Source organism: Bufo bufo, chromosome 9 (assembly GCF_905171765.1).
Source record: "Bufo bufo chromosome 9, aBufBuf1.1, whole genome shotgun sequence".
NCBI lineage: Eukaryota > Metazoa > Chordata > Amphibia > Anura > Bufonidae > Bufo > Bufo bufo.
The window spans coordinates 90,022,153-90,040,283 of NC_053397.1; the positions used below are offsets into that span (position 1 = coordinate 90,022,153).

General features: G+C 40.4%; 1 protein-coding gene across 1 annotated transcript in view; it reads left to right on the top strand.

Moving 5' to 3' along the window:
* Positions 1 to 8,111: 8,111 nt before the first annotated feature.
* Positions 8,112 to 18,131, top strand: part of LOC120979803 (mucin-3A-like) — a 121,056-nt gene continuing 111,036 nt past the window's right edge. The window contains exons 1-4 of the mRNA XM_040408760.1: positions 8,112 to 8,190; positions 9,572 to 9,838; positions 15,595 to 15,849; positions 17,050 to 17,319. Coding sequence (XP_040264694.1) covers positions 8,112 to 8,190; positions 9,572 to 9,838; positions 15,595 to 15,849; positions 17,050 to 17,319 — 871 coding nt within the window. The remainder of the gene's footprint in view (positions 8,191 to 9,571; positions 9,839 to 15,594; positions 15,850 to 17,049; positions 17,320 to 18,131) is intronic.

Here is an 18,131-nt window from a genome sequence, read left to right on the forward strand (position 1 = left end):
GACTGTGTTGATCACCCCATATAGACTCCCTGATCACCCCCCTGTCATTGATCACCCCCCTGTAAAGCTCCATTCAGATGTCCGCATGATTTTTACGGATCCACTGATAGATGGATCGGATCCGCAAAACGCATATGGACGTCTGAATGGAGCCTTACAGGGGCGTGATCAATGACTGTGGTGATCACCCCATATAGACTCCCTGATCACCCCCCTGTCATTGATTACCCCCCTGTCATTGATCACCCCCCTGTAAAGCTCCATTCAGACGTCCGCATGATTTTTACGGATCCACTGATAGATGGATCGGATCCGCAAAACACATACAGGCGTCTCCCTGGAGCCTTCCAGGGGGGGTGATCACCCCATATAGACTCCCTGATCACCCCCCTGTCATTGATCACCCCCCCTGTCATTGATCACCCCCCCTGTCAGGCTGCATTCAGATGTCCGTATGATTTTTACGGATCCACGGATACATGGATCGGATCCGCAAAACACATACGGACATCTGAATGGAGCCTTATAGAGGGGTGATCAATGACAGGGGGGTGATCACCCCATATAGACTCCCTGATCACCCCCCTGTCATTGATCACCCCCCTGTCATTGATCACCCCTCTGTAAGGCTCCATTCAGACATTTTTTTGGCCCAAGTTAGCGGAAATTTTTTTTTTTTTCTTACAAAGTCTCATATTCAACTAACTTGTGTCAAAAAATAAAATCTCACATGAAGTCACCCTACCCCTCACGGAATCCAAATGCGTAAAAATTTTTAGACATTTATATTCCAGACTTCTTCTCACGCTTTAGGGCCCCTAGAATGCCAGGGCAGTATAAATACCCCACATGTGACCCCATTTCGGAAAGAAGACACCCCCAGGTATTCCGTGAGGGGCATATTGAGTCCATGAAAGATTGAAATTTTTGTCCCAAGTTAGCGGAAAGGGAGACTTTGTGAGAAAAAAATAAATAAAATCAATTTCCGCTAACTTGTGCCAAAAAAAAGAAAATTCTATGAACTCGCCATGCCCCTCATTGAATACCTTGGGGTGTCTTCTTTCCAAAATGGGGTCACATGTGGGGTATTTATACTGCCCTGGCATTTTAGGGGCCCTAAAGCGTGAGAAGAAGTCTGGGATCCAAATGTCTAAAAATGCCCTCATAAAAGGAATGTGGGCCCCTTTGCGCATCTAGGCTGCAAAAAAGTGTCACACATCTGGTATCGCCGTACTCAGGAGAAGTTGGGCAATGTGTTTTGGGGTGTCATTTTACATATACCCATGCTGGGTGAGATAAATATCTTGGTCAAATGCCAACTTTGTATAAAAAAATGGGAAAAGTTGTCTTTTGCCGAGATATTTCTCTCACCCAGAATGAGTATATGTAAAAAGACACCCCAAAACACATTGCCCAACTTCTCCTGAATACGGCGATACCACATGTGTGACACTTTTTTGCAGCCTAGGTGGGCAAAGGGGCCCACATTCCAAAGAGCACCTTTAGGATTTCACAGGTCATTTACCTACTTACCACACATTAGGGCCCCTGAAAAATGCCAGGGCAGTATAACTACCCCACAAGTGACCCCATTTTAGAAAGAAGACACCCCAAGGTATTCCGTGAGGGGCATGGCGAGTTCCTAGAATTTTATATTTTTTGTCACAAGTTAGCGGAAAATGATGATTTATTTTTTCCGTACAAAGTCTCATATTCCACTAACTTGTGACAAAAAATAAAAACTTCCATGAACTCACTATGCCCATCACAAAATACCTTGGGGTGTCTTCTTTCCAAAATGGGGTCACTTGTGGGGTAGTTATACTGCCCTGGCATTTTAGGGGCCGAATGCGTGAGAAGTGGTTTGAAATCAAAATCTGTAAAAAATGGCCGGTGAAATCCGAAAGGTGCTCTTTGGAATGTGGGCCCCTTTGCGCACCTAGGCTGCAAAAAAGTGTCACACATGTGGTATCTCCGTACTCAGGAGAAGTTGGGCAATGTGTTTTGGGGTGTCATTTTACATATACCCATGCTGGGTGAGAGAAATATCTTGGCAAAAGACAACTTTTCCCATTTTTTTTTATACAAAGTTGGCATTTGACCAAGATATTTATCTCACCCAGCATGGGTATATGTAAAATGACACCCCAAAACACATTCCCCAACTTCTCCTGAGTACGGCGATACCACATGTGTGGCATTTTTTTGCAGCCTAGGTGGGCAAAGGGGCCCACATTCCAAAGAGCACCTTTTGGATTTCACAGGTCATTTACCTACTTACCACACATTAGGGCCCCTGGAAAATGCCAGGGCAGTATAACTACCCCACAAGTGACCCCATTTTGGAAAGAAGACACCCCAAGGTATTCCGTGAGGGGCATGGCGAGTTCCTAGAATTTTATATTTTTTGTCACAAGTTAGCGGAAAATGATGATTTATTTTTTCCGTACAAAGTCTCATATTCCACTAACTTGTGACAAAAAATAAAAACTTCCATGAACTCACTATGCCCATCACGAAATACCTGGGGGTGTCTTCTTTCCAAAATGGGGTCACTTGTGGGGTAGTTATACTGCCCTGGCATTCTAGGGGCCCAAATGTGTGGTAATAAGTTTGAAATCAAAATGTGTAAAAAATGACCGGTGAAATCCGAAAGGTGCTCTTTGGAATATGGGCCCCTTTGCCCACCAGGAGAAGGAGAAGTTGGGGAATGTGTTTTGGGGTGTCATTTTACATATACCCATGCTGGGTGAGAGAAATATCTTGGCAAAAGACAACTTTTCCCATTTTTTTATACAAAGTTGGCATTTGACCAAGATATTTATCTCACCCAGCATGGGTATATGTAAAATGACACCCCAAAACACATTTCCCAACTTCTCCTGAGTACGGTGATACCACATGTGTGGCACTTTTTTGCAGCCTAGGTGGGCAAAGGGGCCCACATTCCAAAGAGCACCTTTCGGATTTCACCGGTCATTTTTTACACATTTTGATTTCAAACTACTTACCACACATTTGGGCCCCTAGAATGCCAGTGCAGTATAACTACCCCACAAGTGACCCCATTTTGGAAAGAAGACACCCCAAGGTATTCGCTGATGGGCATAGTGAGTTCATAGAAGTTTTTATTTTTTGTCACAAGTTAGTGGAATATGAGACTTTGTAAGAAAAAAAAAATTAAAAAAAAAATCATCATTTTCCACTAACTTGTGACAAAAAATAAAAAGTTCTATGAACTCACTATGCCCATCAGCGAATACCTTAGGGTGTCTACTTTCCGAAATGGGGTCATTTGGGGGGTGTTTGTACTGTCTGGCCATTGTAGAACCTCAGGAAACATGACAGGTGCTCAGAAAGTCAGAGCTGCTTCAAAAAGCGGAAATTCACATTTTTGTACCATAGTTTGTAAACGCTATAACTTTTACCCAAACCATTTTTTTTTTTTACCCAAACATTTTTTTTTTATCAAAGACATGTAGAACAATAAATTTAGAGCAAAATTTATATATGGATGTCGTTTTTTTTGCAAAATTTTACAACTGAAAGTGTTTGCAAAAAAATCGTTAAATTTCGATTAATAACAAAAAAAGTAAAAATGTCAGCAGCAATGAAATACCACCAAATGAAAGCTCTATTAGTGAGAAGAAAAGGAGGTAAAATTCATTTGGGTGGTAAGTTGCATGACCGAGAAATAAACCGCTAAAGTTGTGGAGTGCCGATTTGTAAAAAAGGGCCTGGTCTTTAGGGGGGTATAAACCTGTGGTCCTTAAGTGGTTAAACGGCAGATTTGCATCTGTTTTTCATGGCCATTAAACTGATTAATTTCATTGGCTTTTTTTTTATAAAATCCCAACCACTGCAGTATACATAATTAGAGATGAGCGAATTTCTTAAAAGTTTGATCCGGTTGATTCGCCAAATTTCACAAAAAAATTCGCTTTGCGACGAATTAGTTCATCACGAAGCACATTTTTTTAAAGTAGCGGGTGCAATGACAGGGAGCTGTGATACTGTCTCCCCTGTCATTGTACCCCTCAGATGCCGCGTTCATACATGATCGAGGCATCTGAGTGTAAAATTAACAATAAAAAAAATTAAATCAAACTTACAGCCTCCATCTGCTCGCGACGGGCCAGCCGCCTACATATTGCTTGAAGATCTCGGCCGAAATCCTGCGAAGCGCGAGATTACGTCATCATGCCGGCTGGCGGCCCGTCGCGAGCAAATGGAGGAGGTTTTTTAGTTTTTTATACTATTTCAGGATAAATTGATTCGCTGAGAAAATTCGCCTTCTAGGCGAATCAAATTTTTCCTGAAATTCGCCCATCTTTATACATAATGTCACCCATAGTGTCCCCCAGTAGTAATAATGTCGCCCATAGTGTCCCCCAGCAATAGTTATGTCCCCCATACTGTCCCCTAGCAATAATTATGTCCCCCATACTGTCCCCAGCAGCAATAATGTCCCCCATAGTGGCCCCCAATGTCCGCCACAGGGGCCCTCAGCTGTTGTTTTTGTGTTTTAGTGTTTTTTTAGCCGCCCCCAAAAAAAAAATACTCACCTCATCCACTTGCATGCGCAGAGGAAGTCTCTCCTCTCTTAATGCTGAAGGAGCTATTAAAAGACCTGCGCTAAAGCATGATGACGTCACCACACATGCCTTCAGCGTGATTGCATGGTGATGTCATCACTCTTGAGCACAGGTCCTTTGGCAGGTCCTTCAGAATCAAGAGAGGAGCGACTGCCTCTGCACGTGCAAGTGGATGAGGTGAGTAATTTTTTTTAACCCCTAAAAAGTCATTTTGCACTAGTACAACCTATTTTGATGTCTGTTAGATGGGGAACTACTGTCTTGAGTTCAACCGTGAAAACGGACAAAAATAGAACACAATAGAATTCTATTTTTTGATGGCTGTTATTCGCTGGCCATTAAAAATGTGGTCATGTGAATAGTCCTATTGACTTCAATTTGTTCTAAAAACAGCCGTCACACGGTCGTATGAATGTAGACTTATTGGATAAAGAATTTTTGAAAACAATTAAAAACCATATTCAAAATACAAGATATGAACCAGGAAACCACTCACCATAGTGCTAGCCTAAATAAGACATACAATATTAAAAAAATAATTCATCCAGTGTATGAATATATCAAGTCAATGCCCCAAAAACAAATGCATGAAACATCAAAATGTGATGTAAAGCAAAAAAAAAATACGCTTTACAAAAATGGGAATAAATAATTAAAATAATGTGACATCACATAAGACAAATTGCAAATGTGCAAGTAGCAGAGTATACCAAGTGAATAAATATAAATACTAGTACGACCTCCATAAATAAAGATAAAGCTTTGTGGGAAAGAACCCCACGCATATCGCTGCCCCTCACATGCAGCTTCCTGAGGTGTGAAAATAAAAGACAATTCTGTCTATTTTATAGCCAATTACAAACAGATATCTGTATAAGGCCTCATGCACACGACCATATAGTTTTTTACAGTTCGCAAATGGCGGATCCCAAAAACACGAATACCGGACGTGTGTGTTCCGCACTTTGCAGATCTGCACGTCCTCCCCTTTGTTAGAAATGTCTATTCTTATCTGCAAAACAGACAAGAATCGGATATGTTCTACTTTTTTTGCAGGGCCACGGAACGGACATATAGATGTGGACAGCACATGGTGCGCTGTCCGCATCTTTTGTGGCCCCATTTTAAATGAATGGGTCCACATCTGATCTACCAAAAATGCGGATCGGATGAGGAACGAAACTACAGTCGCGTGCATGAGGCCTAACATACATGATCAATCAATAATGGAGGCATCTCTTTACAGAAAGAGACCTCCAAACATGTTGGAAGGAGATCTCCACATTTGGCGTATCTTTGGCAGAGGGGAGTTCCAGCAATGGGAATGTAATAATGCATGCACAGTAGATCTATGAATCCTCAGTGCATACCAATTGTAGAGAGGCACACACCAAGATGTGCAATATACAATAAAACACAAGAAGAATGGGCATGCAATAAGATCTCAAGTGCTTTCTATCAGAGGCAACAACATAAAAATCATAATGCCGATAATCGATATAGTATAAACTACAGTCCTAATCTAACTTGCAAATGTAATCACTAGTATCCAAATAAATATAATAGCGATAAGTATATAATGTTGATGTTAGCAGCTAAAAGAACATAACCACCGGCACTGCACTCAACATCATCTATTTGATGAGAAGTAATGTTACGATGTAAATAATACAATGCAATACTGACAAATATAACAAATAACCATGGCCCAAAAACAGCACAATCAGAGATGTATGTGATGTAGTTGGATAATCAAATATCTTTGATTGTTTGTGTGGTTTTGAGGAGGTAGTTATTGATTAATCAAGTAAGTTATACAGATTTCTGTAATCATATGTTTATTGTCTGGCTAAGGATGCATGTAAGGGGCAGCGATATGTGGGGGGTTCTTTCCCACAGCGCTTCTGATCACTTTATATTTTATGGAGGTTGTACGAATATTTATATTTGTTCACTTGGTATACTCTGCTACTTGCACATTTGCACCTTGTCTTAGGTGATGTCACGTTATTCTCGTTTTGGATAATTATTTATTCACATATTTGTAAAGCGTATTTTTCTTTGCAAATTCTTTGCTTTACATCACTTAGATTTTTCATGCATTTCTTTTTGGTGCATTGACTTAATATATTCATACATTGGATGAATTGTGACCTCATATCAGGGGCGGACTGACCATAGAGCTTACAGGGAAATTTCCCTGTGTGCTGATGCCCAGGTGGCTGCCCGAGCCCTCTTCACGGCCGCCAGCCGGGTACATAATGATCTGATGCTCTAAGCATTATTTAATACTGGGAGCATCAGGTACTTATGCACCTGGCTCAACTGCATCACTGTCCTCAGGACGATGATACAGTGGAATACTGTGGTAAAGGCAGCAGTATTTTGTGCAGCGCTGTGGAATTTGCTTCTGCTGAGGCAGTATGTTGTGCTGCACTGTGCTATTTGGTTCTGCTGGGGCGGTACTTTGCCCTGCCTACTTCTGTTGTCTGTGCCTACTTGTGTTGGCTCTTCCTACTTGTGTTGCCCCACCTTCTGTCTGATTGGACCCGCCTACAATATGGGGGCCACTTTTAGTTTTTTTCCAGGGCAACTTCAAGTTCCCAGTCTGCCCCTGCCTCATACTATTTATATTGTGTTCCCTATTTAGGCTAGCGCTGTGGTGGGTGGTTCCCTGGTTCAAATTTTGTATTAGGACACCCCGTGAGGAGCATTTACTAATGTCTTTACGCCACAATAGTGGTCTAAAAAAAATGCTAATTATGGCGCATGCCATATGTGACTTTTTAAGCTTCTGGTGGGGCAGAGATGCGACTAATTTATTAAGAGGCATCTGGCATATTAATAGGCGCAAGGAGATCACGACTGGTGTATGGGAACGCCAGTCTTGATAAATGTCCCTCTGTGTTTTGTATCTGTAAGGGTGCGTTCACATCTGAGTTCTGGATCCCGTTATGGCTTTCCGTTATAACATGGTTATAATGGAAAATAACGGAATCCATGAGAAGGAAGGACGGATCCATTCTGCTGTCCATAGACTTGTATTATGACGGAATGCAAAACGGAAGCCTTTAAAAGGCACTCCGTCTTAATAGAAGTCTATGGGAATCATAACGGATCCGTCCCATTTCCGTTATACAGAACGGAGAAAAAAGTCCTGTGGACAGGACTTTGTTTTCCGTCTTGCATAACGGGAATCAGACGGATCCGTTATGATTCCCATAGACTTCTATTAAGACGGATCAAAATGGAATGCCTCTTAAAGGCTTCCGTTTTGACTTCCGTTTTACAGATTCCGTTATTTTCTGTTATAACCATGTTATAACGGAAAACCATAACGGAATCCAGAACGCAGATGTGAACCCACCCTAACTGTTTTTAAAAATTCTTTGTCCAGTAAAGCTAAATATTTATGATTACTATCATTATTGCTATTTATTAAAGCGCCATTAATTCCATGGCGCTATACATATAAAAAATGGTGCACATACATAATATAAAACAATAGCAATAAGCATGAACAAGACGAGTTGCAAACTGATACAGAAGGAGAAAGGACCCTGCCCACGAGGGCTTACAGTCTACAAGGATATTTGTATGTAATTATTCATAGTGTGCAGCTTATTTTGGCATGTAGCTTTTTATATATATTTTTTACTTGTACATACAGAGATAGCTGTCAGTCTGTAACAGGATCGCTTCCTTGACTTCAAAACCCAGATTGTGTAGAAATGTAAATGAATGAAATACAGGTTATACAGAATCTTTTCCCACAAAACTATATATCAATCTGCTCAGCTCCTCCTGCTTTATCACATGCAGATTACGTAGCATTTTCATGGTGACAAGTTCCCTTTAATGTATAGATTTCTTTCTACTTTAAAGACTTTTTTTTTTACTTTAAAATCATGCTAAAATTAAAACTTTATTGAAAAATCACATAAAAAGGGGGTTTCCAAGATTTACATATTGATGGACTATTCTCAGGATAGGTCCTCAATATCTGATTGGTGGGAGTCCAACTCCTGGTACCAGCACCAATCAGCTGTTCAAACATTGTTCATTTAAAGGGGACTGAGCTACACAAAAACGCTATGTGACCAATCACCATCACAGGCTTCCAACAGCTCATTGTCAGGAAACCTGGGAGTTGGACCCCACCTGTAAGATATTTATCACTTGTCCTAAGAATAACTCAATAAAAATCATTTCAATTTTTTAGCAATCAAAATGGCTGCAAAAATTATTCTTTAAAGGGGTGTATACGGGTTGCATGACTATAAAGACTTTCAGTGATCAGCTGTAATTTTTTGGAGGAAGCCAGCTCCAGGTATTCAGTTCTCCAACAGCACCACTACAGGTTAAAGGAAGCATTACACATTGTTTCCAGAGGGAAAGCTTTCTAGCTGCTCAGTCCACTTGCTAATAGATGATGGTGCCCTCCCCCCAAAGGGTCACGATTCACAAATACATTATTTGAAAATGAACTGCTTTTGTAAACTGGACAACTGAATTAATGCATTTTTATAATATGATACCAATACATAATCAGTCACTGAATGGGAAATGTCCAACGTACTGTACATGTTTCATAACATTATATTGGGCCAATGGTAATTTTTTTTTCTAATAAATTCTGTATTTTTCTTTTTTAGTTTTCATCTGGACAAGGTAATACAGTGCATTTATTGATATTCATCTTACTTGTATTTTCCCATTTTAGTTTTAAAGATATTTATTAAGATATAACATTAGTTCATTATGGTAAATTTTGCTATGCAATTATGGCACACTTTGAATATCATATTTCCTTAACCTGGCTTAACCAGGACTTATCATTTGGGCTAAAACGACAAGTACAGTATTCATATAGTTATAGCTAGTATATGTATCGGCTTTATATTTCTGACTACATACTGTACAATATATGTATTCATGGTGGCATGTGTGTGAAATAAACATTTTATTCCATAAAGATCTGCAGATCACTAATGTTAAAAGTCCAACCTCTGCTGAACTTCTGATTTCATGGACCTCCAGCTCTACTTTGGTGTCCTTCTTTATGCTTGATCTTCGTGTTGTGAACAATGCAACCATCGCTCCCATCACTGTCATGGTCAGCACTTCTACCCGATCCAGGGTCATCCAAGGTCTACGTGCAGGGACCTTTTATAATATAACACTGAGATCATATCAATCTAATGGAGCAGTGCTTGCAACAGCCTCGGTGCAGTCACAGACAAGTGAGTATACATTTCATTATGGGAGACCATTACTTTGTGCTTGCACAAAAAGTCAATTATTGGGTTTTTTTCACAATGATTAATGGGGGTCTTAGTGATTAGACCCCACCCATTAGATACTAATCCTGTGTTTAGCAATAAGTTTGTAGGTTGGGAAAACCACTTTAAGCATTTCTGGCAGTATATCATTGGAGTTCTATTATCTCACCGCAGGGTCCATTAGACCATTGCCAGCAATGAGTAGGCTAATGGCGATGACAAACACAAGTGGCCAATTTCTTTATTACTGACATAAAGTATATATGCTAATACAGTAGATCAAGGAATTGCAAACACAATAAAATACCAATATTAAGTGAAAAGTTATAAAAAAATAAACTATATTATTGCTGTCCCAAGCCCTGTGCCCCTTTTGCTTATGGCTTAAAAAATCTGCAAGCTCATGGACCCTCACCAATACAATCTTCATATCTCTAGAACATGTGGAAAGACCCTCCGAAATCAAAATTGCCCTTGCATGCATATTTAAAAAACTGTTTAAACTTTCTTTTAACACTGTACTTGGGGACACCAATGAATTTGTTTATTTGAATCCACCCAAGACAATGCACCTGGTGTTGGAAACCGGTCGCAACAACACAAAACTTCTTGAAGTAACTTCTTCTTGAGAAGATTCTTTTGTTTATTCAGAGACAAGAGCAGCAAGACAGCATTGAGAAATCTAAAAGTCAGGCAGATTATGGCCTGACGGTACTTTCACACTAGCGACAAGGAACTCTCGCCTGTCGGATCCATGCTGCCGCTAGTGCATGCGTTCCCCCGGACTACATGCCGAGAGGTGGCTGGAATACAACTACGACATGTCAATGGGGCCGGAACGGTAGTCCGGGGTCACACGTGCACTACTTTACTCGCCGGTACAGCCTGCCGGAGTTCCTTGCCGCTAGTGTGAAACTAGCCTAAGAGGTAGATGGAAGTGTGAAGCAGCAGTGGCTTGGTTTAAGTCTCCAGACACGGTCTTTTGAACCCTGAGAACAAAGGAATAATTTGTATAATAATTCACGTTTTCCACAGTGTACTGCAGTCCATAGACATTAATTTGTTTCACACAGATTTCATCATTATTACACTTAACCACTGATATAAATAAGTTACACCTACAACAGCTTCTAATTGCACAAAGGTTTCTTATCATGAACACTTCATGCGGACATAATTTGTTCCCTTGGGTCTATCATAAATACTCGCAGATTTTAGTACCTATTTCTATTCTTCTCTCCAAAGAGACATATGGGCCATAAAATTAAAACGGGCACCTTAATTTATCACTTTCCCCAATCGAACATGAGCATAAACATTTCAATGGCCTTCTTTAGTTTTAATAGACAAGTACGTCTCCTGGCCAAACCCTCCATCACTGATGCAAATATCATCCATTTTCTAAGGGTAACCATTATATCATGACCTAAGTACATCAGGATTATTCACTAAACAAGCTATTTCTTCCCTTTAACTCTTTAATAAACTCCTTTCTGAGGTGAGAACACAAGATGTCTGCCTAAGACAACATGGTTCACCATTAGATCTAATCCTGATTCTGCAACGAAGGGATGTATAGTTTTCATAACTCATTGAATTTAAAGGGAATTTGTCATCAGAAAATTACCTATTATTTAAATCACGTTTTTATGTTAAACATATTGTTTTAACATTTTTGGTGATATAATCCTGCCATTTTCACACTGGCCACTAGGTCTAATAATAGGTCATGATTTCCTGTCCTGTACAGGTAGCTTTTCAGTAGCCATTATCATTATCACCATAGGCAGAATTACAAAGACTAGCTTCACACTTGTGTTTACAGATCTGTCAGGCATTGCTGGACGCTGTTAACTGTAATAGGGTCCGGAGGAGATCTGACCGCAATCTGGCATTTATGCTGAGAATAGGCCGGACAAATACAGTTTTTTGTCTGGCTGATTCCCAGCATTCTATGCCAAAACAGGCTGCCGGAAGGCTGTAACGGCAGTGTGAAACTAGCCTAACACCTCTGTATAGATAACACAGAATCCACCATTCACAATATTTGATATCACAGCTTATCCGCTCCCTCCTGACCTCTGCACAGGTCACAGAGCATGCTTAGAAAACTCTCTCATAGAAGTCAATGGGGTCCCCTCCTGTCCATTGTGTCTATGGCCCATGTAGCTGCTCTCAAAAGACAGGAAGACTTGACATGTTTTAGAACTAGTGGCCAGTGTGAAGTCTGGAGGATTATAGACACTGTTTTTTAAAACATAGATAATGACATGGAAAAATGTAAAAAAACAACAACAAAAAATAAAATAAAAATAACATAAAAATGTGATTTAAACAATAGGTAATTTTCTTACACATTCCCTTTGATAAACTCTCATTAACATGGGCCAAAACAACGTGTAACCTTTATTTTTATATTTCCAAAAGATAAAGTGTTGCCAAAGCTATTGGAAATTTTTGACAATACATTGCTCAATTAAAGGGGTTATGCAGGGCTACTCATATTAGGGCCCACCCTGATATCACAGGTTGTGGAATTTGGGGATCAGATAGCAAGTTGAGCCTGTTTGCGGACGATCTGTTATTAACTATCACTAACCCCATTATTTCTTTTCCCTCTCTTCTGAAGCTCCTGGACACTTTCACCAAAGCCTCAGGTCTGGCGATCAACCATACCAAATTATGAATTACTCTTATGCAACACACCAGCCTCCACTAAATCAGCATTGCTGAACAGTTTCCCCTTCCAGTACAGACCTCAGCACGTCTCTTATTTAGGGGTCCAGATGCCGAACAGCCTGGAATTAGTTTACAAATTAAATTACTTACCTATTTACCGTAAGATCCGTCAGGATTTAACGTCGTGGCAGACTTTACAGACATCTTGGATAGGTAGAATAAACATTATTAAGATGGTGGCTCTCCCTAGGCTCCTATATTTATTTAGGACCCTACCAATACCAGTCCCTATAGGGGATCTGAGATCCTTGCAGAGAGATGTGCTGAGGTTTATTTGGGCAAACAAGCGTCACCGCATATCTAGAGTAACAATATGTAGACACAGATCCCAGGGGGGCTTATCCGTACCTGACTTTGTGAAATATTATAGAGTAGCGAGATTGGCCCAGATGTTTTTGACATATCTTGATCCGAACATGCATCCTCTTTGGATTGGGATGGAGCTGAACAGTTTTAAACCCTTCACTTGGAAGGCACTGATATGGTCAACCTCTCCCGTCCCTCAGGCTTTACGCAACGCCTCCATATTGTCATATTACTCGATATTGCTGTGGAGGTCGGTCGGATTTAAGTTCGCTCTGCAGAATAAGCCCTCACCACTAGAATACCTTGTGGGTAACCCTGCTTTCCTACCGGGCATTCAATCCTGCCATATGGATTGGTGGGTGAGCAATAATTTGTGCTCATTGCTTAAGTTCCTGTCTAAAGGCAAACTGATTTCCATTACAGATTTTAAGGAAATATTCTCCCCTCCCGTTAGGGAATACCTCACCATGAACCAGATTTTTTCCTTTTTTAGGGCGATTCTTTCATCTGAACGACCTGTAGAGCTTACGCCATTTGAACGTACAATAAACTTCTCGCTATAAAGACAGGGGTTACTATCCAGAATATATGGGGCACTCAACTTGGTTCCTCCTGATCACAAAATGCCTTACATGAGAGCTTGGGAAGTAGATATGAGTAGGGAACTATCACCCTCCAAATGGTCAGATTGCTCCATTGCTCTCACGAAAGGTTCATGGCAAATCACATTAGCCGAGACCTCCATAAAAGTGCTTCATAGGACTTACATGGTCCCTGCACGCCTGCACAGTATATACCCAGAAGTCTCTCCATTATGTTTTAGAGGTTGTAGTGAGGTGGGTTCTATGATTCACACATGGTGGTCATGCCATATAGTAAAGAGATTCTGGGATAGGGTGATTCATTTGATTTCCTCAGTCTTAGACTGTAACTGCCCCAAGACAGTGCCTTTCTGGCTATTGGGTGACAAACCTCACAAGCTTCCTTACGCCAAATTCAAGCTTGCCCAATTTATTCTTCTGGCAGCGAGGATTCACATTGCCTTTAAATGGCGCTCTGACTCATTATCCTTCCCAGCTGTCGTAGATAGGGTCAATAAAATATTAATATTTGAAAAGCTGTCGGCTATCCGCACCGATATGTATGCCGCTTTTGAGAGGGTATGGGATCCCTGGTTGGCTTCTCCTCACTCTCCGGACGTTAGATATAGTATTTCCCTATGATCTAAGCTTATGTCTGTTAGATTGATATATTCTTACTTTTACTGCCATAACATGCATTGCTTATTGTACTATGCTCCATGTATATTCCCAAGAGACGTATTTGTAATATGTCACCTGTTATGTGAATTTATTCATGTAATTGCTTTCCTTTTTATTATGCAAAAATTCCAAATAAATGGTTTTTGAAACTAAAGGGGTTATGCGGGAATTTGATATTGATGTGGCCTATCCTCAGGTCATCAATATCTGGTGGCAATCCAACTCTTGACAACCATGCTGATCAGCTGTTCAAAGAGGCCGCAATGCTCTTTGAGCACCTAGGCCTCTTCCTAGGCCAGTGACATCATGGTACACTGGTCAGCTTAGTTCCATTTAAGTGAATAGGGCTGAACTGCAATGCCGAGCACAGCCACTATACAATGTATGCCGCTGTTCGGAGCTCCTCCAAGTGCAGCGTCCTCTTCAAACAGGTGATCGGCGGGAGTCGACCCCCACCAATCCGATATTGATGACTTATTCTGAGGAGGATACCTCTGTACATTTAGCATCTGATCGAGAATGCAATGATTTTATTATTTCAGAGGCTATGGGAAGCTGTAATAGGCCCTAAGTGTTTGTGTGTCAATATCGTAACTTTTTACTCCCCCTGAAGGATTTCATAGCAATAAAGTATGTTATAAGGTCCTGTTCCCATCATGAAGAGATGTCCAGATGTTTAGCGTATCCATAGGCTTACATTAGCCAGAGGCCAAAAGAGTGTCCTGGTTGGTGTACATTAGTATACCACTTTAAAACCAGTATGGAACAGGGTAGTAGACTGCGCTATCTATACAGCAGTATCCAATAAAAGATTATATACATTAAATACATATAGTTAAAAAAAAAAAGTTTTAAATGCATATGTCATAGCTTATAGGTTAAACGGAAGCCATAAACGCAAATACATGTATATATAGCCTAACCTAGCAGATGTGCAGCCTCAGGCTCCAAGCCTTTATTTTACCAACGATCATATCTCAGCTGAGAGGTCAGATATTAATGTGTACACTAAAATGACTTGTAAATGTCTAAGGCTTCCTTCACATTTTGTTTTCCGTTCTTCTACTCATTTTGCATCCATTTGTGTCAGTTCCATCAGAGATCCGTTATTTTTGAAAGGAGAAAAAGTCCTTTGTGCGTGATGTCCGATGGAACTGTAAATTGAGCACAATGGATGCTCAGAATAAAGTTTTTTTTTTTTCCCTGTTCTTCTGATGGATCAGAAGAACGGAAAACAAAACTGTGATTTTAACGTGGCCTTTTTAGTATTTTTTTTAAGTAAAGAAGTTGAGAATTGTATCTCCAGAATACAGTTTCTATGTCTTTCTAGCTTGATTTTTAACATTGCATTTGCTTAGAAAATAGTTTTCCCGTTCATTGATTAAACTATGTGTTTTCTTCCATTCTAAGTACCTGCAACTCCACAGATTACAACATCCAACGGCATATCCAGCACCCAGATCACAGCCGGGTGGTCCTCTCAGTTTGGTGTAGATTACTACTTTCTGATGCTGACGCTTGGTACTGAAACTATTAACCGGACCTTCAGTACCTTGAACTGCAGCATTTCTGGACTTCAGCCATCATCCCTCTACAGTCTCACCTTATACGCTTTTAATTCTGCTGGACCCAGTGCAGCAAGCAAGCGTATCACTGTCCTCACCTGTAAGTATCCTTCTGTTCCAAATTCAAATGTCATTTATAGTATAATTACATGACTTGCTAATAATAAATTCTGTCACTGAGCGAACACAAAAATGTTTGTATGCTGTAGACAGGTTGAGTCATAGAGGTAGTATATAGCGCGTCAGAATCACACGTACCATAGACAGGTAAGAAAAGACTATTTTATCTTTAGGCACAATTATTTAGTATATAGATATGATCCACCTAGAAAATGAGTAATTGTGCTAAGGCTACTTTCACACTTGCGGCAGAGAGATCCGGCAAGCAGTTCCGTCGCCGGAACTGCCTGCCGGATTCGGCAAAACATATGCCAACTGATGGCATTAGTAAGACTGATCAGGATCATGATCAGTCTTAAAAATGCCTGATCAGTCCAAAAAATGCATTGAAATGCCGGATCCGTCTTTCCGGTGTCATCCGGCATTTAGTTTTTTCACCTTTTTTTCGGTCTGCGCATGCGCAGACCGGAAGGACTAGTCCGGCATTCCGGTATTTTAAATGCCGGATCCAGCACTAATACATTCCTATGGGAAAAAATGCCGGATCCGGCATTCAGACAAGTCTTCAGTTTTTTTTCGCCGGAGATAAAACCGTAGCATGCTGCGGTTTTATCTTTTGCCTGATCAGTCAAAATGACTGAACTGAAGACATCCTGATGCATCCTGAACGGATTTCTCTCCATTCAGAATGCATGGGGATATGCCTGATCAGTTCTTTTCCGGTATAGAGCCCCTGTGACGGAAGTCTATGCCGGAAAAGAAAAACGCTAGTGTGAAAGTACCCTAAAATACTGCTTTATTAATCTTGCACTAATCCCAGGTTATTACTTTCAGGGCCAAATTCACAATTCTCCAGGTTATTTCCAAGCTTCTCTTCAGTCACATTTATAATATAGTGGATTCGTTTGTTATTTTTTCTACAGCAAATTACTGTACAGTAACAGTTTTAAAGACTGCTTGCATTGTGCCAAGAGAAATAACTATGTATGAGGTTGAAACCCTTCTTGTTTAATACTACTACATAGTGTGTAATACTAATAGTGTTGCTGCTGGTATAGTTCACAAGTGCATGGTATCTGGTACCTAGCAGTAAGATTCAGTCTATGTATGTTAGCTGACACTAGCTTTGTCACCAGTCTATTTTTTCTAGCATGTTTAATCCGATATATGTATTTTTTAGTAACTCCACCACCAATGGATATCACTGTGACTTCATTTTCGAGTTTGTCTGTAACCTTATCTTGGTCAAATGTTGAGAAGGCACTACTGTATGGGATCTTTGTTTATGAAGATGGAGCAACCTCTAACTTGGCCTTTCTCAGGAAAACCACTTCCACCACAGTCTTGGTGGATAATCTCCTTCCATGCACTAAATATATTTTCGGTGTTACATCTTATAACTGGTTTTACACAGCTGGGGAAGAGAAACAGGTGTTGCAGGAAACTACAAGTAAGTACCGTAGCTTTTCATGTTGTAATAATATAAAAAAGAAATATAAAGATTATGCAGCATACTATATCAGTTCTCCTCTGATATTACATGTTAGGCTACCTTCACACCAGTGTTTTTGCTGGATTCGTCATGGATCAGCAAAAACGCTTCCGTCACTATAATACAGCCGTCTGCATCCGTTATGAACGGATCCGATTGTATTATCTTTAACAGCCAAGACGGATCCGTCATGAACTCCATTGAAAGTCAATGGGGGACGGATCCATTTTCGATTGTGTCAGAGAAAACGGATCTGTCCCCATTGACTTGGATTGTGCATTGGGATCCGTCTGCAGTTTTATTCTGTCCGCGATGGGAACGCAACCAAACGGAACGGAATGCATTCTGGTGGATTCCGTTTTGTTCAGTTCAGTTTTGTCCCCATTGACAATGAAGGGGGACAAAAGGGAAGCGTTTTACCCTGCTATTGAGATCCTATGACGGATCTCAATAGCGGAAAGGGATAGCACAGATGTAAAAGTAGCCTTATACGCCCACAGTATGTCTACTACACATCATAGCCTGGCTTATTCTAATGCTGTAGTACCAATAATGGTGTACAGAAAATATTTTTAGGGCAACCCCCACGTACAGAGGAGTTGTCACCTCTTCTGATTTGTCTATTTTAGTAAATAATTATATTCTTCATTAATTGGAATTGTTACTTTCTTAAACATAAACTTGATTATCCGCCTATTTCTCTCTATTTGCAACATTTTAACGCCAATAGCACTAAACAGCGATTTTTTAAACCAAAATGATCCATTCCA